This window comes from Nelumbo nucifera, chromosome 2, assembly GCF_055504915.1.
Source record: "Nelumbo nucifera cultivar China Antique chromosome 2, China Antique-T2T, whole genome shotgun sequence".
NCBI lineage: Eukaryota > Viridiplantae > Streptophyta > Magnoliopsida > Proteales > Nelumbonaceae > Nelumbo > Nelumbo nucifera.
The window spans coordinates 5,968,829-5,991,981 of NC_142650.1; the positions used below are offsets into that span (position 1 = coordinate 5,968,829).

Below are 23,153 nucleotides of genomic sequence, written 5' to 3' on the forward strand. Positions count from 1 at the left end.
ATGCAAAACCAAACAAAATTAGCATTTTCTTGAAATGTCCCCCCCCCCCATTATATGAAAGAGAACCGAGGCTGGGGAAACATTATCTGTTTGAAAGGGAATCGAGTACAAAATTTGCATCTTTGCACTCCAAACAAAGAGAATCTTTTAATGTGTGCCATACCAAAAATATCCCTTTTTAAACTACTCTGTTTTTCTATTTTAATATAAGTTATAACACGGGGTCTTGCAAACAAGAAGATTCCACCTAAAACATGTAAGGAAATGGAATTTGCTTTTTAAAAAATGCTGCATTCAATAAATTTGTACAATGCATCATCATGCCAAATGGTCATGGACGGCTAAGTAATGAGTTACAGGCTCAGCAAGCTTCTTGAGTTCTTTCGCAAAAAGCCGTGTGAATGCTCTTCAGATACAGACTGCGGAAAAAGCTAGAACCCTACAAAAGTAATGACTAATTGACTATCAAAGACTCAGAAATCAGAATAGAAGTTGTTCCCTTTTTCTTTTTCTTTTTTGTTACACGCCAAAGTTGATCCAACCAGTGAAGCCGATTCCATCTAACCCGAAAAAAATAGGATGAGGGTCCCATATATTTAGCCACCTGAATTTGAAAATGACCCGACCCGACCCAATTCAGAAAAAGCTGAATTTGGTTTGGTCATGATTCAACCCACCGATTCAGTTGTAAACTTTAATTGAGACTATTTATGTATGGTTAGAAGTTTTCATTCTTTAATCTTTATAATTTATTATTTAGGTGGTGTTCCGTATCGTGGAATGATCATGAGATATTACATTTTGGAACACACAACAGTGGCACAGGACGTTCAGGTTGCCTATGGTGTAGATCAATCCACACTATCTCGTGAATCGGTCCACACCATGGCTCAATTTCTCATCCACAAGTTTTTCTCGTGGATCAAAACACGCTACCCCATTGTATGCTATGAAGACTGATCCCATACTTCGCATCTAATGTTTACCTAACGTAAATTCAATTTCTCTTACTATTGCAACATCTCTTACAGAGCACTGCTACTACCCCTTCTTCTCCACTTGCCTTTGTAACTCCGACCACCACTATTTGCTTCACCACTCAACACCTGCAACTCCGACCACTTCTGCACCGAACCACCGACAGTAAGTGCTCCATCTCCTTCTACTCTTATCCTTGTTTCATATTTTTTTTTTAAATTGATGAATACATGCTTCTTCAATTCTTTTGCTTTGTGAATGGTTGCATGTTTATGTATTGTGAGAAACAAAATTTCTCTTCATCTGTAGAATTATAAAAGCAATAAACATATATTCTATTCATGTATAGAAACAAAATTGCTCACTCACTTGCTTCTGCAACTTCAACCACTGCTGCATCGAACCACCAGTGGTAAGTGCTCCTTCTCCGGCTTCTGCAACTTCAATCATTTCTTTCATTGGTGTTCTTTTTCTGTACTCTGTCTAACATATTCAAAGAACATGTTAGATATTCAACAAAAGAAAATACTCAAGGAAATAAAATATTCAAGAAAATACTCAGAAACTAAAGCTTTTGTTTGTATAATAACTATATAATTTTAAAACTGACCTGATTTAATGGAACTTGACTTCAGAAGGGGGATAGTGGCAACCTCCTTCAGAATGTAATGCCATACACAAGTCTAGCATGATAAGTTTGATTTTCCTTGGCTGAGCAAGGGTGTACTAGCATCCACCTTCAATATCTTTCTTGTTGATGATGTCAAGAAGACAAGAGTTATTGTTTGATCATTTGTTAAAAACTACCTAACCTTCTTCATGTGAATCCTGAACATTTATCAGCTTGAGGGCTGAAAATTGTGCCGAAAAAAGAGAGAATTATGAGGGGGGTAGGAATAAAGATGAATCCAGAAATTGCCTTTTATTTGTTCAAGAAGAGATAGGATATTAAGGGTTGGACCTTTGAAGTGCTTAGCCTATGAGCTCTCTAAAAGTACAAGAACACGGTGTATTGCTGTGCTGATGCGTTCTATTATTGAGACAGGTGGATGGATCAATTGTCCACCTATTCATTCATTGTCTAGCTGCCTAGGCATTGTGGCTTCACTTTATTAAAGTTGCTGGGGCTAGTTGGGTGATGCTAGGCTTGGTAAAGGATGTGCTCTACGGTTGGTTCTTCCCACGTGTGCTTTGTAGTTGGTACCTCACAGGTCTTTCCAAGTTTGCCTTGAAGTCAATTCCTGTTGTGGTGATTGGGTATATCTGGGGGAAAGGAACAATACACTGTTCAATAACAAAAGGAAAAGCTCTGATGAGTTGATTAGCCTTACTATTGGTAGATTGGGTTCCTGGGTTTCGGCTGTAAATTACTTCAGAAATCAGAATGTGTTCTTGATTCTCAATTCTTTTAAGTTTATGGGAGTTATGATTTGCTTGTCCCAAATGGGATTGGCTTTTGCTTCCCCACCCAAGTGTATTATTTTATTAATAAAAATATTAAGTTTCAATTATTATTTTATTTTATTAATTATTATAGTTACTATTTTATTAATTATTATTAAAAATATCATTTATTATTAAACATTATTAATTAATGTTAATATTATTTTATAATTATTAAGTTTTAAATATTACCTTTATTAATATTAATTGTTATTGATATTATTACTTATCATTAAATGTTATTATTATTATTATTATTATTATGTGTTATTTAATATTATTAATTATTAATAATATTAATTTTATTAAAATTATTAACAATTTACTATTATTATTATATTGTGTATATTAATAAAAAATAAAATATTGTTTTTAATGATTAATGGCATAGGTCCTTTTAAATGTTGTAGTTGAGATGCATGGAATCAAACACAAGGTGTGGACTGAAATGCACCACACCTTGTAGAACAACTATCTTGTTGGGTGGTGTGGATGAAAACACACCACCCAATTTCTCATCTACATTACAGAATACTCCCTTAGTCTTTACTTTACTATCATTTATTCTTTGAATTGTTGAATGTTCAATTTTTGTTTTATTTTATGTTTGGAATTTTGAGATAAATTCCTTTAATTTCAATATTTTTCATGTATTTTTTTTCTTTCTTTTTTAAAGTTCCAATTTTTTAGGATGACCAGAATTGATTCGTGGGTCAACCCTAACCCAAACATTTAGGGCTAGGGCTAGGGTCTAGCATTTGCCAACCCAACCCAACTTGAAATTAACCTGAAATGTATTGACCCAACCCAGACCCATCCCACTCAACCCAATTGCCAAGTCTAATGGGCGTGCAAATAAGCTGAGTGTATATTTTGGTTTAATTTTACATCAAATATGGATTTTGTCATGTTTGTTTGTAGAAAGTAAAATAGGAACGGTTTGGTCCCACTTGCAAATGGATGAAGATAGGAAAGTTATTTGTTTAGAAGTGAAATATGAAGCAAGATGATGTGATCACTTTATGAGAGAGAATTGAGGTAGGAGAAAGGGTTAAATTTTCACTGTTAATAGGTGCAATTGAAATAAAAAGTAAATGCAACAGTTCTTCTGATGCTTGATGCGCGGTGGATGTGTTTTAATTAGTTAAAAAATCCGGATCCAAGGTTTAGTTTATTTTAAATATGTAATTATTTATGCATTAAACTTATGAAACATATAACTTACCCCCCACCCCTGGTGGCAGCGGGATTTGATCCCAAGTGAGTCAGAGAACCTACCAACTGAAATTAAAAACACCTATTTTTGCCCTCATGTACGTTTTGTTTTAAATATTTTATGAAATTCAAATGTAGTTTCTGAATGATTTTATTGCCAATAGGGCTCCTGCCAAAAATCAGGTTCCTTACATTCGGATAAGTTAACTTCAGAACCCCAATTTTAGGCTTTATGCTTTAGGACTTAAAAGTGTTTTGGTTTTGGATTATTGTGTTTTTGAAAGCAATTCATAATTTCATATCAAACATTGAAAACACTTTTATATTCATTTTTGTTTCTCACAGCCTAAAGCTCAAAATACTTGTGGCTTTGTTTTACTGAAAACTTGGATGTGCATTAACAACAAAAAGCTCTCAATGAAGTTGAATATTTGATAACCACAGCTATGTTAGGATCCATTTGGTTCACGGGAATAGGGGTATGGAATTGGAATAGGAATGGGTTATTTCCAATCCAATTCTTTGGTCGGGCGGAATCAGAATCTCATTTTCATTCTTGATGGAAAGGCATTCCTCCATTTGAGGGGAATGTCCATTCTCTCTTCCTCCCTTGGGAATGAACTTCCATTCCAACTGATTCTAATTCCTATTTCAATTCCTGTCTGAATTAAAAATAAAAAATAAAAACTATGAGAATAAAGCATTCCGATTCTAATTCCAATTCCAATTTTAATTCCAACTCTAAACCAAACGAACCCTTAGAATATTCACTGGACAAGTCTTGTAAGGATTACGACACCAACAAAGAATACATCACACAAAAGAATCGGCATTTCTAAAGTTAAGAGACATTGTTGTGTTTTGAAGATAAGGCTTTACTTTTATGGTTGCTGTTGTTGCCTGTTGGCATAAAAAGAGTATTCCTGTCAATTAGTTTGCTTGGAGAATTCATCTATCTCCATATTTGATTTCATTGAACAATTATCATTGCTAAAAATGCTTGTATTGTGAAGACGTGGCAAATCTCAATAGAGTGGTTCGGTCTTTGTAGGACCCACCAGTATGATAATCTATGAGATGACTTGACAGTATCTAATATCTATCTATCCAAAAGACAAGCAGCATCAACATGGTTATTGGTTCTGTTTAGTGTTGTTGGAGTCTGTGAGTTGCCATGGCTTGAGGGTGACCACACCAGCTGGACTTGTTGAATGGTGAGCCCCATGGCCCGGAAAAGTTTGATTTGGACCTAGGGGGAAGACGTGGGTCTGGTTTGACCCGGCCCACTTGTCCAGATTCAAATGGGCCCCCTCCATCTTTCTCTGGTCATAAAAAAAGTGTTTTTGTGATATTTGTCTAATTCTCACAAAAAAATATATCTATTCTGACTTTTGTGGAGCCTCATCAGTCATCACCAAAAGAAAACTGAAAGAAAAAGGGCCAAGCCTTGTAGAGACTAGAGAGAGTCATAAGAAAAAGAAACATCACTTGACAGTAAGTTGCATTTTTTTTATTTTTTTATTTATAAATAAAATTTTTAGTATTGAAATATCTCAGCAATTGTTATTTTTGTTTTTCTTAATAAAAGTAAATTATAGATTACCACCATGTATATTGGGCAGTGAGATTTAGCCTCCTCAACCTTCATTTGCAATAATCCCCTCCCCTTGAACTTTTAAATTCTAATACTTTGACCCCTTTATTAACATTCAGTCATTTAACTTTAGAAAAAAACAAAAGATTTTCATTTAACTGCCATGTGCTTGTCAAACATTTGTAAATCTTCAAATTTTCATTTTCTTAATTAATGGGACCATTTTGTTCTCTTTTACATATTTGTATAAGAACTATTTATTTATGTTTTCTTTCTCATCCAAAGTAGACAAGAAAGAGATAGAATGCCTTGCTTTGCCCATTTTTGTCATTTTGAAATGTCGTCCTTTTGCTTATACAAATCATGAAAGGGTATTTTAATAAATCATTTTTTTATGGATCTAGTTAATGGAGAGGGGGCAAAGTGTTGAAATTTGAAAGTTCAGAAGGATCTTTATTGAAATGAAAGTTTGGGGTTAAGTATCACTACCCAAAATACATGGTGGTAATCTATAATACAACCCACAAAAATAAATGTAAGCAGAAAACCATCCACCAAACAACAACAACAAAGGCTGGTATGATTTCATGGGCTCCTAGGGGTTTAGAATTGAAATTAGAATGGGTCATTCCAATTCCAACTATTTGGTGGGGTAGAATTAGAATCTCATTCCCAATCTTGGTGGAATGGTCATTCCCTAATTCTCTCCTTCTATCTTGGGAATGAAATTCCATTCCAATTAAGTTCAATTTGTATTCTGATTATGTCTAAACCAAACAAACTATAGAAATAGACCATTCGGGATCCGATTTCAGACTGCCAACCAAATAAACCCTAAACTATAAATGATAAAATTAAGAGTTGCAAAAGTCTATTGTCAATTATATTCATCCATCGAGGACTTAACACAAATTTTACGGGGAAAAAGGGGGATAAATTAGCTCCAAGACTAGCAATTATACATTCTCCACTTTCGAGAAAAAAGCAAAAGAAAAATTGTCTGGGAAACCCATCCACCAGCATAAGAGCAACTAAGCATACTAGCCGAATTTTAGAATGCTCCGCCTGTTAGCTGTTACTGTCACGTCTCATTCTTTTGCTACTGCTTGAGGAAAACAGCCAAAGGACGAGATCAGTTTAGCTAATTCAGCTTTATCAGACAGTAACCTTTCATTTCGAACAGAACTCAGATTCTGAAGCGTAAGCGCTCGAAGTTGGCGTTGCAGAGACCGAGTTTGAGCTGCCACCATCACCCTTTTGTCGTTTTCTATTCAGTCTTCCTCCTTCTTCTTTGGCCACTTTTGTGACTGTTTTGAACAGATTGCTAAATATCCTAGCTTTGATCTGGCCTCTTTTGGGCGGAAGGTTTACATTTTCTTTCTTCAGGGGCATGGCAGTCGTAGTTGCCATTGCTGTTAGTTGGACTGAAACAGGGGAAGCTACAGAAACAGAACTCTGATAAAAAAAAATGGCAGAACGGTATCAAATTATATTACCAAATGAAAAGCATACCAGGAATAGACATAAAGAAAGACATTTTCGAAGAAGAAGAAGAAAAAAAACAAGAAAATTTGAAAGAATTTCAATGGAATGAAAGTCTTGAACAGAGAACTGTGAGAAGCAGACAAGGAATTGGTTGGAGGAGGGGGTTATATACTTACATTGTTGTTTTGTGGATCATGTTTCAATTCCCATTACTTGGGTCATGTTCCAATCCAACAAAATGAGAGAAAATTCATCGACAAGTTTGTCAATTCCAGTCTAGTTGGGGCCAGGTAAAAACAAAACAGTTTATCAATTCTAAAGAATTGAAAGCTATACTGACCCTTTATTATCATCTCAAATTTCTCTTCAGTCAAATGGAGTGGGGATAAAGAATTGAAAGATACATCATTCACTACACGAAAACCCAAGAGCATTAAACCCTTGTTTGGTATAACTTAAAATAAATATTTATCTAAATAAGTATTTATTTTTAGGGAAAATTTCCGGTTAGTACTCTGTAATTTGGGCCTAGTGCCATTTTGGTCCCCGAATTTTAAAACGTGATAATTCAGTACTCAAATTTTTAAAATGTGTCAATCCAGTATTTGTCGTTAATCAGCTGTTAAGTGACATTTGAAAAGACGCAAATGCCCTTTGAATGTTATCTAATTTTCTTTATCAACCATTATCAACCATTTACGTGTGGTAAAAAATGAACAATCTCTCAAATCCTTGTTTCTTCTATTCAAGAAAGTTGGGGTTACGTCTCAATGGGCATTCTGGTGACCCCAACTTTCTTGAACAAAAGAGGCAAAGATTTGGAACTGTTCATTTTTTGTCAATGTTTGGATGGTTGATAAAGAAAATTAGATAACAATCAAAGGGCATTTGTGTCTTTTCAAATGTCACTTAACGGCTAGTTAACGACAGGTATTGGATTGGCATGTTTTGAAAGTTTGGTACTTAATTGTCATGTTTTAAAATTCGGGGACCAAAGTGGCACTAAACCCAAAGTACGTGGTACTAATATGGAATTTTTCCTTATTTTTAAGGGTAAATTATAGATAGGTACCTATACTTTGGGGCCTTGGGGGTAGTGATAGATAGGTACCTAAACTTTCGATTGCAACACTTGAGTACCCTGAACTTTCAAAAATAGACACTCGGGTCCAACATTAGTATTCCATTAGTTAAACATTACATAATGCCAAAAACACCCCTCTCGTGTATTTCTGAGATCATTCTCAAGTAACCAAACGTCTCCCCACAATAACATTCTCACATGGACAACAAATGACATTCAAATTTTCTAATGATGGCATTAGTGATGATTTTACTCAATAGAATGATTTAGAAAATACATGAAAAGAGTATTATTGAGATTATGCAATAATTTACTAACGGAATACTAAAGAGTCCATTTTTGAGAATTCAGGGTACTCAAGTATTGCAATTGAAAGTTCAAAGTACATATTTGTCACTACCCCCAAATGTAAGGTACCTATATGTAATTTACTCTATTTGTAAAGTGGTGGGACCAAATAATAAGTTGAAAATAAATATTTATTCATGACAATAAGCACTTATTTTGAAAATAAGTTCTTCAAAAATAAGCAGCCCTAGGCCAGCTTGTTTTAAGTTCTTATAGAATAAGTGCTTTTTTTTCTGTAGGACAAAGCTGTCCCTAAAAAAATTGAAATACCCATATTGCCCCTCTCTATGGAGAAGACAATAGAACCCAGGTGGCGGCTGTGAGCAACCACGGAGGATTTTACGGTTCTTGTAAGTGAAATCCCCCATTTTTTTCATTTCTCACCGTTTTTTGGGCTGTAACTTTGATGTGGTGGGTTCTAACCCATTTTCCACCATTTTCTCGCATATATGAGTTTTGGAAAGAGGCAAACACAGTTAGCCAGCAGCAGTTCTTCGGTGCTGAGTTCTAAGCTATTTTTTCGTTATTTTTCCTTTATGGAAAATTCTATGTCATTCTTAGCAATGATTTTTTTATGAAATTGTTAAAATCAAGCATTTTATCATTGTTATTATTACTGTTGTTGTTGTTATTATTACAAGAAATTGTTTTTTTAGTTATTTATTGTATTTTATTATATAAAATAAATTATTTAATAGTGTCATGTGTGTGACACATGGGTCCATGTGTATCGTGAAGGTTAAAATTATCATTTTCATCAAAATGGTTCAATTATTTCGATATATTATTCATAAAATAACATATATATATATATATATAGATAGATACATAGATAGATACATAGATAGATAAATAGATTTATGCATGTATGTATTTATTAATTTAGGACTATAATTGTCGTTTCCACAAAAATAAATACTTGTTAGTTAAGTGGCTTACCGAACATGTATCTCTAATAAGTACTTAAAATAAGTATAAATGATTTGAAAAAGGACTCCAAAAACACTGATAAGTATTTATTTCTCAAACCACTTATTCGTGAACATATCCCAATAAAAACGTTAGATTGGATTGTTGACACTATATCCTGGTAATTGATTCCTCTTTTGTTCCAAGTCAGTCCCACTTATGATCCAACACTGATTTGAGCCGTCTGGATCAATGCATTGATGGGCCCTCATGTTTCTTCTTTTCGATGATGAATATATTCTTTTATGGGATATTCATGGGACCTGATGTAGAGGAGAGACCTACTAATTTCCAGTGCCTAACAATTTCTCCAGAATTTCATTCAATAGCATTTTCTGAATCTCCTACTAGCTCTTCAGGCATCTGCATGACCCAACACAATGTCAAAACCTTCCTTGGCTATTATCATGGAGCCATCAATCATGGGCCTCTTATTGGCCCACGTCCTTCTGCATGTGTTACGTCCTGTTCTCATGTTTAAAAAGCGGTGATTGTTTAGATCAGCTACCAACACACGGTGCCAATAGCATCCAACCCGCCACTGCTGCACATTCTGCAATGGCCAATTGGGATGGTATTGGGAGCACTTTGTTGGTAAAAGATACTTACTCCGTTACTCATCACTCGGGACTAGGGTGATCATCAGTGACCAAGAGGAAGTTCAAGTCTGTTCCAATAACTGCTCACAATACTGTCCTAACAAGTCACTACAGCTGCACATCAAGAACCATGTATGGCTCCAATGTCCACCACATCAGCGCCCTACAAGGGGGCACCCCACAATGCCCCACAGTACATATCGACCTTGTTTGGGAAACATCTCCCTATGATGTCTCATCATTTCCCTACTTATTATCGGAAGATGTTCCCAATACAAATTTTATCAAGGCCCTACAGAAATAAGAAAAAGAGCAAAGGGAAAATGAAAATCAGAATGAATAGAACCAAAGATCCTAAGTCTGCTCCATAGGCCTGGATCAAAACCGTCATCTCTCAAATCTGTCCAAAGAACCTCTCCAACAAACACCGATATGAAGATAAATAAATGAAAACTCACATTCATAGATGTGAGAGAGAAACCCTCACGCAGAGTGTGAGAGAAAAACTTGCATCCATAGATGTGAAAGAAAAACCCTCCAACAGAGAGAAAATCCTCCCGCCGAGAGAGAGACCCTCATGCAGAGAGAGAATCCCCCCCCCCCCCGGCGAGAGAGATCCTCACACATTGGGCCACGTTATGGGCTGGCATGTGTGCAAGTAAGCATTAATAAAAAATGATTAATGATATTTGGATTTAACTTTTATGACATGCATGAAAATCAAGACAAGAATTTGCTTTTTATAATATAGATATGTTTTGCCTTTTTTTAACATGTCCAAGTCAAATTATAAATAAATTAATCAAAGCATTAAAATAGTTGTGCACCACCAACACCAATTGATTAGGTTTACATGTAGGGGTTGTCAACGGATCAGATTTAGGCTGGACCTTGTCACAATCAAAATCAATTTGAATGGACCAATAAAACATATTGAATTGGACCACTCCAGATTTAATGGTCCAAAGTATTCAGTGAATTAGACTGTACCTGTTCCATTTGTATGGATTTATATTGGGCTGGGTTGGCTTGATCCAATATCTATTCCATTGAGATAACTCATAAGACAAGAGTACAGGTGTCAATGGGCCAGGTTTGGGTTGGACCCAATCTAAATTAAAACCAATTTGAATAGTTTGGATGGTCTAGGCATTAAATTGGACCAGTTCAGAATGGTCCAAAGTATTCATCGGATTGGATTGGACCTGGTATATCTGTAATGGATTCATACTGGACCAGATCAGATTGGACCAATATCTGGTCCACTGACAGCCCTCCTTACACGAAGAAAAATGAAAAAGACCAACTTTCTCAGTTATTTATCAAAAAAAGAAAGAATTTTTTTTTTGAAGTCAAAAAAAAACTACCATGGTAAAAGGCAGAGAAACGCTTAACAAGTTCAGACTGAAAATTGAGTTCAGCACTTAGAGGTTTGAAATTTTATGTATATCAGGCATCATCAGGACTTTTGAAGTATAGGTGCTTGGAACTGCGGTTGTGGAGATAGAGTTTGTGATGTTGCAACTCTCTTTTCATGGAATTTTCCTTTCGGTCTTTTGAGGCTAACTTGATTATTGAATTAACCAAACTAGTTGCTAAAGATCTTAGCCTTGATCTGGCCTCTCTTCGGAGTTGGGAGGAAAGCAGCTTGCTTTTCCTTCCTTGAGGGTGTGGTTGGGTTTGGTTGCCATTGCTGGAAATTGAACTGGACTAAGTGAAGCTACAAAACCTCTATTAAAATGAAGGGAAAACATAGTGATAAGATAGTATTAGAATGTATAAGGCAGATTAGAAAGTGAAGAAATTCTTGCCTCCAACAGTAAGAAACAACTATGATCAAAACCCTTGAACAAGAAGCTGCAAGGAACCCACAATGGAGCAATTGTATTGAGCAAAGGTGGTGAAAAATTGGAGAGTAAGGGGTTTATATATTTGTCTTGTGGGCCAGACCAGTGTGAACAGGGTCCGAAGGTTTCACAATGGAAGGAAGGATATGATATCTATACAAGAATTTAAAGCGGGGAAATGAAAAAATGAAACAACTTAACTTGCAAAAGTCGTGACTTTGTTAGACGATAATGGGGATCCTTTTAAGTGCTTGGAGATGGGATTTGTGGTCTATTTGGGGCCAGCCACTCAACTAGAAGACTAATTGCTTAAGTTGAAAGAGTTGGAAGTTGCCATTCTGACCTTAATTTTCATTTGAATTAATGGAGTCAACGCACAAGCACAATCAAATACGCCAATTTGTTCAGGTACTATCCAAACCCTTTGCATTTATGAGACTCTTGATCTGGCAACTTACGAGTAATGCATTTGTTCATTCATGTTTGCATTTTGGTACAGACATGCATATGCCTATTTTCTTTCCCAAAAGTCTCTCATTAAGTAGACGGCCACTCACACAAGCATATAAACAATCTCTCCCCATGTATGAATCTCTTATCATTCACATCAAATATTTCCTTCCAAATGAAAGTTGATAGTACACCACCAAGTTTGACATGCACCAACCAAAAGCCCTTAAACAATCATAGGAAGCCAACACTCAACTGCTAGCAGAGAGATATCATCAAAATTCAAACCATGGATGGATTAGGCCATAGGAATTGCCAGTTGTTCATTTATCCAATTACTCTAAACTTAGTACATACATAAGAGTTAAATATCATCTTTAATCCAAAAGCTTAAACCATTAGGTCGTGGATCAATCTTTGTACAATTGTATTAGTATCTAAGTTCCTCGCACATCTTATCTCTTTCTAATGTGGGACACAACCATTCACACGTGCATACCAACACCAAGAGGTTTCTTTCCATCTCAAATACATTATTTTCCAATTCCTCCAGGTCGAATGCCCCTTCCCAAAAGAATAAAAAACTATGTTAGGTTGGGAATTGGGCTGTCAAACTGCTGTTCTTTTATGCTGAAGGAAAACTCATTATTCAATGGGAGTAATCCCAAAAGGATTTGGAGTTTAATGACATATTCAGAGTACAGAAAATTGATTGAAATGGGATCTCCATTAAGTTCATCCTAATGCTCCATACCGTTGGCCTGCTACCCTAAGCTAACCAACATCACAATATCACATCACTACTGAGAAATCAAGTCACTAGGTATTTGAGCAATCAAAACTAAGAATATCAACTATGAGTATGCTTTTCAACCTCATCGGCTCGAAATCGGCTTCAGTGCTCACAAGACCGTGTTCACACTGTTCGCACAGTCCCTTACAGCCTTGCATTCATTCCCGTGAAAAAAAAAATATATACAAATACGGAGATAATCCCAATGCATGGTGTAAAAGGCTGTGCGAATGGTAAGAGCACAGTCTTTTGAGCACTGAAGCCAGTCTCCATCGGCTCATCCCACATTTGTCATCTCTTCTTGGCACCTGTTGATTAAAAGAGGTGGAGATCTATGGATACCTCTTACCAACCTTGAAGCGCGCTCATCAAATATCAGAACATACACTTCAGTAAATCAATCGAGTGACCAATTTGGAGTGTATTTATTACCCGTTGGATAATGCAATTCCCAAAACAGACTTTCTCTAATCCTTCAAAATTTTCACGCTGGACTGAATTGTTAAGATCATATCTCAATCATTGATTACTTTGTTTTTTCTTCCATGTCCTACCCAAAGATTACAGGCTCATCTGAGTGTGATGAATGTGTCTCATTGTCTCATGAGTCTCATGTCAAGTGTAGGGGGCATCATATGTACCCTTATTATATAGCACTAATATTCAAGTTAACCAACATGAACCTGAAGCATGTATGTCTTCAACTTGCTAGGGTTCAATAGGGAGAAGCGAATTGTTACATGGAGAGAACAAAAAAGAAAAAACAGAAGAAGCTGCTCCATTCCGCATAAAATTTATGAACAGCCCCTTCAACCATTTTATGAGAAACATTATATTAATCCTTACAGTACAGGGCTTTGTTCTCTGATATCCAGGTGAAATCACTTGACTGGAGCTAGAAGTGTGTAGATAAGGAGCAAAGATACCACAACAATGGCCCCTGCCAGAGTGAAGCTTGGGCTCGTCCATAACATGAGGTTTGACCTCTCAGTTCTCTTGATGGGATCAACTTCCTCAGACAGTGGGTAGTTGGAACGCCTTGGGTTCCAGCTCACATACTTATCTGGATTGAACTGTGAGAAGAAAGTCTTCTTCCCCCGCTTCTTGAAGCTAGACCAAGCTTTGTCCCAGTCTGTTGAGAACCTGTCACCTAAAAGATTGATCAAGTTGAGGAAAGCAAGTTATTATCCGTAAGGGGGAAAGTTGATGCACAAGAAAGAACAAATATCAGAGAAGATTGGCAACAAGAAGATACTAAAAATCCATATCCATTGTGAAACTTGTTATTTTCTCAGAACAAATACCAGAGAAGATTGGAAACAAGAAGATATAAAAATCCCTATCCTTCATCCTTTATAGAGTTTGTTTAGTTTGGTGGGCAGAATCTATATATTTATTGTTGGAAAAGGCTCCAGGTTTGAAAGGTGCCTTCCATCTCGCCTTTTTGGTTCTATATGTATTCCCTAGGCACATCTCTTTGATAGAGCTTCCACTCCCAGAAATCTTGTCTATTCAGTCATGTCATCAATAAATGGAAATATGGAATGGAATAGGCAGTGTTAATTCAACAATGAATTTGGCGTGGAGGCATCACTAAATGGAAAAGCTTTGAGCAGAGCAGATTGGAATGGATGGAATAACAATAAAGGAACAGTTTTGGATTAAGGAGCTTCTTCCGAACTTGGAGTACCATACTGCATTGTGGAAGTTAAGCCATATGCATTTTACAAGTGATCGTGGTTTTGGGGCAAAAGATGCCAAAGCAGTCAGAAATCCCGCTCTGTAATAGTAGTCAGACAGTCGGACTTTCTTCCAAAATTAACAAAGAGAAGGCTTTATCATTTTTTTGGATATAAAGGAACACCTTAACGGAGAAAAAATCACTCATGCTTGAAATTCCTTTCTAAGTGTTTGATGGGAACTAAAACCGTCTGGTGGGAGGATCAGAAGGATTGTTTCTGTAGCCCAGATATATGTAACATCAAGACAGAAAATTCTTCTGTTCCTAGGCAGTTGGAGAGGTTGAGGTTAGAAGTATGGTCTTCATTCATGTTAGTTATTGCTTTTAGCATAACTTGTGTGTCTTGTCATGAGTTTCAAAAGAGGAGAATGTCAACACACAAACACCCCCACCCCACCACCAAAAAAGGGGAAAAAAAGAAAGACAAAGACTTCAGGTTTGTCATCTGAAACAAGATTGCAGAGTCTAGGAGTGAGAAAAATCATTTTGGAATGAAAACTACTAGTGGAACATGAATTCAAGGGATATTTTGAACCATGCTGACAACAGGCACCAAGGCACAAACATGATTGGCAATGTGACGCTTTTTGGAACTCCTACAACTGAGATGAGGCCAACTGTTCTATGATAGTTTGCAGAATCCTGGAAATTGGTTCTTCAACATGCCTTCTTTTATTAGTCAAATAACGGCCTTTGTTTATGGAAAACAGGGTCTTTACCAAAACATGGATTGCTTACTCATTCGTGATAAAGATGACAATTTCTCACTAGAGACAGGATTGAATTTAGGCCCAGAAACATTTGGGTACCATACAGTGATGTGGTAATACACTGTCACTTTGACATTGAATGACACAGCATTGCTATTTTTGTGTTACAATAAACTAGATTTTCAAAATGACCACCTGTTCAAGAGTAGCAGATTCATAAGTTAATCTCTGCCATAAATGATATATCAAAACCATGGCAGGCAATAATACACTGTCATCAAAAGCAGGAAGATTAAATACACCTTTCTTAACTGTACCAAGTGATGTGGAATTCTTTAGCTCCATATAGTTAAATAACACAAGCTTGAGCTATTCATACATACTGGACTCTGTACAGCGAGATGTGAAGAGTCTGTGATACATACTGACTTACTACATCCCCAAAGGAGAAAAAGAAGAACACCAACCCCTGAAAGATACAAAATAAATGCTTGCAACGATGGGAAATCTTGTTCCTTATCGATTCTAGAAAAAGAAACGCCATCTTGATGGTCAATTTAATAGAGTAGATCAGAAATTGGTATACCTCTTTTTAGTTGGCCTTTCTATTTTAGTCCGAGAAACAAGGAAAGAGAAATTAGCAGCCTGCTACCCTAGTTAAGTAAGTGTAGAAGAAATGGCGACGTACCTTTGCTATTGTCGTCGTTGGAATCCCCGTTTTGTGGAGTTCGTTCAGAGTTACGTCGCGAACAGTTGGGTTTGAGAGGGGAAGAAGAAGAAAGAGAACGTTTCTGTAATTTCGTTCTCGACCACAGACTCCGTGCCGTCACTTTTCCCAGATGAAGAAGATCCATGCATCCACAATTTTCGATTACTGGTTTCTAATGGAACTTCTAAATTATAAGAAGATCAAATACACCAGACAGAGCAACAAACGATCCTCTCTCTCTCTCTCACTCACTTATCGGTGGAAGAATACGAGACTCACAGTTGTCCACGTCATCATACTCTGTGCCACGTAGGATGATTCTATTTACTGCGCACTGAGTTCACATCTGCGCTAGGTGATTTAACCGGACATCGGGAACATATCTTCTGCTTTATGTCGCCGATGCTCGTTGTATCCAGATAACTTGTGGAATTCCCGAAAAAAAAAACAATTCACACCTCTCCAACGCTAAAATATGCCTGTAGCTGTAGCGCGCCCTTTGTGGGGGATATGTGAACTCAGAAAAAAAATGTCAACCCCCCTTAAATTTTTAAGGGGGATTTGCTCCTTACCGAGCGCTCCTCATACCAATTTTATAATTAGTTCCAACCATGTATTGAAATATATATTATGAATAATAATTAAGATACTAACATAAGTAGGGGAGATGTTTTCAATGTGAGGCTGAGACATACTGTGAGATTGTTGTGAGGAGTATTGTGTGGGGAGCAGATCTGGATTATATTCACCAATGTGAATAGTTCTAAATGTTCTATCAACAAAAACAATGGTACAAGTGGCAAACACCCTTTAAGGGGGGATGTTTGGAACTGTGGCCGTTTTCAAAAAAACGGTGCCATGTTGATACACATAGACGTTTTAATAAACGCCCATATATTTCATTGTTTAGTTCAGGCGTTTATTGAAAAATCAGGCATGCCTCGTAAATCAGGAACCCACCGATGCATGAAACGTCAAATTTGACATTTCATTAACCGATGAATCGTTTCCCCAATGGTTGACTGATTAATGATTATGTGTATCCTATGTGGTGCTTACCTGTCAGCACATATATGAAAAACGGTGATGAAAATCACTTTACCAAACAGCATAGTGTTGCTCATTGCCTACGTGGCAGAAACACTCCTAAACAAAATTAAAGTGTTTTTTTTTTGTGTGTGTGAAAAACGGGTCTTGGAAGCATGGGCGTTTTTTCTTGAAAATTGGTTCCAATAAACGCCCACGCTTCCAAACGCCATCTAAGTATGTGTTTGGTTCTGTTTATGTTTATTGAATAAATATTTGTACTTTATTTGCTGGTAAAACCGAGAAATACAATAATTGCAACCGTTTATGACAATTAGGCACCACTTCAGCGTAAAAGTGAATAAACGTCTGGCCGTTTGTGGAAGCTTCGAAAAATAACTTCTACAAACGGTTGGCGTATACATAAACCAAAGTTCACTTTTTATATTTTCGATGTATGCATAAGAGCAAAAGAGAGAAAATATTGAGATGGTGCCTATGTGGTACCATCAATAAATGTTTAATGAATAAACGTAAACGGTACCAAACACCATGTAAATCATTTCAAGTTCAAACCATTTACAAGTCATAATTGAATTATAACTTTATATTTTATTTTTTAATATAAATAATTATAATAATAACAAAAATGATATTTTTTGTTCTAATGCTTACCAATGTCAATAGTTCTAATGTTCTATCAACAAAAACAACGGTACAAGTGGCAAACACCCTCTAAATCATTTCAAGTTCAAACCGTTTACAAGTCATAATTGAATTATAACTTTATATTTTGTTTTTGAATATAAATAATTATAATAATTTAACAACTAATAAATGAAAATATTAAATGCAATGGGGGAGGATTGGGAGTAGGAAGTAGGATTCAACAAATTGGGTGGGGAGATTAAAAGGAAAAAAAAAAAGGGAAAATTACAAATTGCCACCACTATTTTAAGGGTAGTGGCACTTAGCTCCCAAACTTTCATCCGTGACAAATACTGACCCCTGGACTTTCAGATCCCAACCAGGGGTGGAGCCAAATATATTGACAGAGTCCTTGGCCACCCCAAACTTTTTTGTTAAAACATTATTTATATTGTTACTAAGTGAAGGCTGGGTCAACATGGTAATAAAGTGGGTTGTCGGCCCCCAAAACTTGAACGATGCGCTTTTAGAGCTTGCCCCGACTGAAAGCCGAACTCAAATGCAAAATGGCAGTCTGTAGTTGGTGTGATAATGAGGAGAGAAAAAAGGGAGTGGCCAGAGAGAAAAGGCCTCTTAAATTCTTAATACTTCGCTCTTTTTATTGCTCATGAAAATTGTTTGGGTGAACTTGTATCTAAGTTTAAACTTAGGGCCTATGAAAAGTAAAACCATTCAACCAAGACAGTTGAACCGTTTAACCATCTTAAAAAATGATCCAACCTTTGGATTGGTTTTAACTTTAATGCACTTCTCACACCAAACTTGCTTCCCTATTCGTTTGTGAAAGAAAATGAACGATTATCGTACTTTCTGAAACCCTAAATTAGGGGTGGTCATGAGTCGAGTTTGGCTTGTGAAAAGCTCGGCTTGATTTCAATCGAGCTTCGAACCGAGTTCGATCTCAATTTACAAGCTCGTTTATTAATTGAGTCAAGCTCGAGCCTAATAAAACTCGGCTTGTGAGATTTGCGAGCCAGTTCAAATATATAATAATAATGATAATAATAATAATAATGATTACTATTATTATTATAGAAAATAATATATATAATAGTTTTATTTTTATATATAACAATAACTAATTATTATACTTATTTTTAAGTATCAAATAAACGATATTATATATATATATATATATATATATATATATTATAAAACATTTTTCTCAAGTAGAACTCGAATTTACGAGCTTTTGACTCGAGCCGAGTTCGAGATCAAAGTTCTATTTTGAACCGAGCTCGAGCTCGAACTCAAACCTCATACTACTTTAGTGAGCCAAGCTCGAATAGTTAGATATTCGGCTTGGTTCGGCTCAAATCCACCCCTACCTGAATCACCATGTATGTTCATCCAACTCAGTTGCTCTTGGAGTTTTTACTTTATCAAAAATCTTTTGCCATGCATCATGAATAAGCCATTGCATGTGAACATCTTTAAATTAAGAAAAAAAAGAATAAAATTAGTCAATAATATGACTAGGAGATATCTCCAACACAAGAGTACAGCGTTTAAGATTATCGTGGAATAAGGTAGTGAACATGTGACCAATCAAGTGGAATATACAATGAAGTCTGGACTCACCCCATTATTCTTCTATGCCAGAAGTAGGTGGTTATATGTCTTTACTGGATGTCTTAAGTACCCCTTTCTGCCAACTAGCCAACTAGCCAACTAGAGAAATCATATGTAGTAGTCAAGAATTCCAGATTGTCGGACCAAGTTTGGATTTGGTGTTCAGAGAGAGATGTATTACATGTTACTTTGTTCTTATCAAGAGTTAAGACATTGACCATATATGCAAATTTTTGACCATTTATGCAAATTTTTTATTTTGAAAAATCTATTTATAATTTTATATTTCTTTCATAGAATATGTCACACACTTTGATTAGTTGGAGATAGATAAGGTACCAATTTAAAGTCTCCCAAACCGTGGAGGCCCATTCCGCTAGCTCCAATAGAAAACATCAGGGACTTAGGTCATGTTTGGGAGTGTTTAAAAACAAGTGCTTATTTGGATTGGGACCATACCATTAAGCACTTATTGGTGTTGGGAAAATAAGCCACAAATAAGTCCTTATTTGAAAATAAGAACTTATTTTTTAAGTCCAAATTTTTAACTTTTTTAAGTACTTATTCAATTTTTTTCTTTCGAAATTATCCCTATTTGAATTTTAAAACACCACTTATTAAACTATCCTTAGTTGAACTTTATAAAAATATTTTTGTAAAAGTGCTTTTATAAAAGTACTTCCGTAAAAGTGCTTTCATAAAAGTACTTTTGTAAAAATGTTTTTGCAAAAATAATTTTATACAAGTGCTTTCGTAAAATTTGGAAATAAATGAAGGACAAAATAGTAAAAAATGCTTATTTGAGTGCTTATTGGAGAAAAATGCTACCAAACGCCAAATATAAAATAAATAAGCACTTGAAAAAGTTAGGTGCTAAATGCAAATAAATGCTTATTCAAATAAGCATTTATTTTCAAGCACTTCTTTTTAACATAAGCACTCCCAAACATGGCATTATATATTAGGACTCCACCGTCTTGGATTTGGAGGCCATGGCGATCAATGATCAATAACAATCAAGTAGGAAGCAGTAACAACAGTAATGGTGGTAAATCAATCAAGCCATAAGACTACCCTACGAAGTATAATCAAAATGTGTCATATATGTTGAAACTGAAATCTGAATTGGAATGGTCTATTTCTCCAGTCAGTTTGGTTCAGATCATAATTGGAATCAACTAGAATTGAACCTCATCCACAAAGGGAGGGGGAGGGAATGAACATTCCCTCAAACGGTTGGAATTATAATGGATCATTCTAATTCTGATTCCAAACCCTTATTACTGCAAAACAAGTGGACCCTTACCTTTTAGCTTTGCCAGCATAACACATGTAAGTTTAGGCTCAGTTTGGAAGGAGTACAAATACAAATATGTAAAGTGTAAAACTATTTACTTTCTATTATTTTGTATATATTTATACTAGTATAAATGTATAAGAGTGCAAATAAAAAAAATACAAATTCTCGTTTAATTTTATTTTCAATTTTACTTTATTCTGTTTCACATCTTAATTTACTTCATTTGTACTAGAGCCAAACAAAATAAGCTGAAATCTGAAACAAAAAAGATGTCAGGATCTATAATCAAATCATTTGCACCGTCATAATTTTGCGTCAGTGCAAATTTGCATCCAATTTATATTTGCACTACAAACAACTTAGCCCCGACTTCAGAATTAGAATTGATGACATTTGCACTCTTTTGCAAAATGGGCACCCCTCCTTTGTCTTATTATATTTGACAAAAGACGGGGATTATATCATTTTAACTCCCATTTTTCTCCTCACAGACAAGTAAAACAATGTCAAGCATATTGCAAAAACCAGAATTTGCACTCGAACCAGTCAATCTGCAAAAGTAGTAGTGCAAGTTCTGAGGTGGAGTGCAGTCCAAAAAGGTTTATCGCACTCAATTTAACTGAGAGTAGTTACTTTATGCGAAAAAATACGCATAGTGTTATGTTCATGTTCAGTGTGAGAAAAGTTCAACTACGATGCCATAAAGGCAAGCAAGACATGATATCCACTAAAAAAAAAACTTGCAGCCAAACAACCACATCATACAAGTCATAACAAATCAAGTAAGAATCTATTAAAATTCACCCGGGGTTGGGTGATTGGTAAAAAGCTCTAGCGGATGTTTCAAAAAATGGAAGAAATGAACTGTCAAAAAAAAAAAGAAATTATTCATAAATAGATATATTCCTCCTTTGAGCCATGGATACTGTTCAACCATTTAGATCAAAAGATGCCAAGACCATAACCTCATTAGCATGTAGTAAATATTAAAATTGACAAAATTGTATCAAAAAAAAGGGATAATAGTATATAAGGGCAGAAACACTATTCATCATATTCTTCTTGTCATTTGTTCACTAGTGCCGCTGCCCTCTGCCACCGCCGCCCGCTGCCACCCGCCACTGCCGTCCGCTACCGCCCGCCACCACCTCTGCCTCCAACAACGTTGCCGGAGGTGGTCGGAGGCAGAGGTGGCAGCGGCGGCGCTGGTGGTCATTTCTCTGCCCAACGCCGCCACCTCCGCCTCCGCCTCCGGCAACGTTGCTGGAGGTGGGTGGAGACAGAGGTGGCGGCGCTAGGTAGAGGAATGACCACTAGCACCGCCGCCACCACCTCTACCTCCAGCCATCTCCAGCAACGTTGCCGGAGGCGAAGGCGGAGATGGGCAGAGGCGGCGACGAGCGACAGCAGACGACGGCACTGGTGAACAAATGGCAAGGAGATGATGATGAATAGTGTTTTACCCTTTATTGATATTATTTTTAAAAAGTTAACCTATGTTTGAATTTTTTTTAAATATTACTTTTATTGATATTAAACCCTAAAAGTTGGGCATATTTATGATATTAAGGTCTCGTTTGTTTGTATGTTTGTTTTTTTGTAAGCAGGTGTGGATAAATTGGTCAATGTAAGTTGACAAATTCATCCGCATTCGTATTTCGATATTAGTGGGTCTACCAGTAAATAAATGATTCCCGAGCAGCTAAGTTACTTTTTTATACAGATGCATAAAAAAGTTGGGCATATTTATGATATTAAGGCTTTTTTTTTGTAAATAGGTGTGGATAAGTTGGTCAATGTGACTATGTGAGAGTTTACCAACTCATCCTCGTTCCTGTTTCAATATTACTGGGTCTTGAAAAAAAATAATGGTTCGTTAGTTGCTCAGATAAGTATTAACTTTTACCCATTTGGGTAAATAATTTTCTCATCCATGAGAAGAATTGTTGATACATGAGTGAATTTTTCAGGCAAATTTTTTAAACTACCCTTATGGTTTAGTTAATTGACTAAGTATATCCCTACTGTTTGACTATTGTCTAACGCTATCCCTACTGTTTCAAAAAATTACCAATTGTCGTTAAATATTGACGAAATGGTTGAAATCTCAATTTTACCCTTATGTTAAATCTCTCTCTCTTTCTCTCTCTCCCTCTCTCTGCCAACACACTTTGTTCTCTAACCTATTCAAATCCCGCCCAAGCGGATCAAATGTTGTAGAAACAGAAATGGAGAGGTCTAAGGAAGGGAGGTTCTTGAAGAAGAGCCAACACTGCCCGGAAATGCTTGGAGGGAGATGGTGGTGGAAAAGACTTCTTAAAGAACCTTCTTGGCATAGAATTAGAGCATGGTGTCAGAGTTTTCTTAGAGAACAAATAATGAGCAGGACCTAAGCCGTAAAAAGGGAAACAATGAGATTTTTTCCTACTTCTGGCTCTGCCTTTTGCTATTGCTGATGTTGTTGGTGGTGATGCTTGTTGCTTTCTATTTTCTGCAAATTAGAGCTCTGCTTGCTACTTCTACCTCTGCTTTATCATTTCCCCCATTAACAGAATTCTCAAGAGGCTTAGGGTTTCCTTGCA

The 23,153-nt window shown here is 36.2% G+C and overlaps 1 protein-coding gene and 1 long non-coding RNA gene across 3 annotated transcripts; one reads left to right on the top strand and one right to left on the bottom strand.

Moving 5' to 3' along the window:
- Positions 1 to 244: 244 nt before the first annotated feature.
- Positions 245 to 8,853, top strand: LOC148801897 (uncharacterized). 2 transcript variants are annotated; one of them, XR_016082212.1, is made up of 3 exons: positions 245 to 1,143; positions 1,328 to 1,390; positions 4,688 to 7,396. It is a non-coding gene; the product is annotated as an uncharacterized LOC148801897 (long non-coding RNA). The 2 variants fall into 2 exon arrangements; XR_016082211.1 differs by lacking the exon at positions 4,688 to 7,396 and adding an exon at positions 8,387 to 8,853 and having other exon boundaries at positions 251 to 1,143.
- Positions 8,854 to 13,420: 4,567 nt separating this feature from the next.
- LOC104594731 (2,3-bisphosphoglycerate-independent phosphoglycerate mutase) lies at positions 13,421 to 16,492 on the bottom strand. The gene is made up of 2 exons (XM_010255172.3): positions 15,945 to 16,492; positions 13,421 to 13,955 (listed from the first exon to the last, which is right to left on the bottom strand). The coding sequence occupies exons 1-2, from the start codon at positions 16,108 to 16,110 to the stop codon at positions 13,687 to 13,689; spliced, it is 435 nt and encodes a 144-aa protein (XP_010253474.1). The 5' UTR covers positions 16,111 to 16,492; the 3' UTR covers positions 13,421 to 13,686.
- Between the last annotated feature and the right edge of the window lie 6,661 nt (positions 16,493 to 23,153).

Bases quoted from the DNA above. Each gene is read 5' to 3' on its own strand.
- LOC104594731 (XM_010255172.3), bottom strand. From the start codon at position 16,110: ATGGATCTTCTTCATCTGGGAAAAGTGACGGCACGGAGTCTGTGGTCG. The intron at 13,956-15,944 runs GTACGTCGCCAT...TCAATCTTTTAG, and splicing joins CAACGACGACAATAGCAAAG to GTGACAGGTTCTCAACAGAC.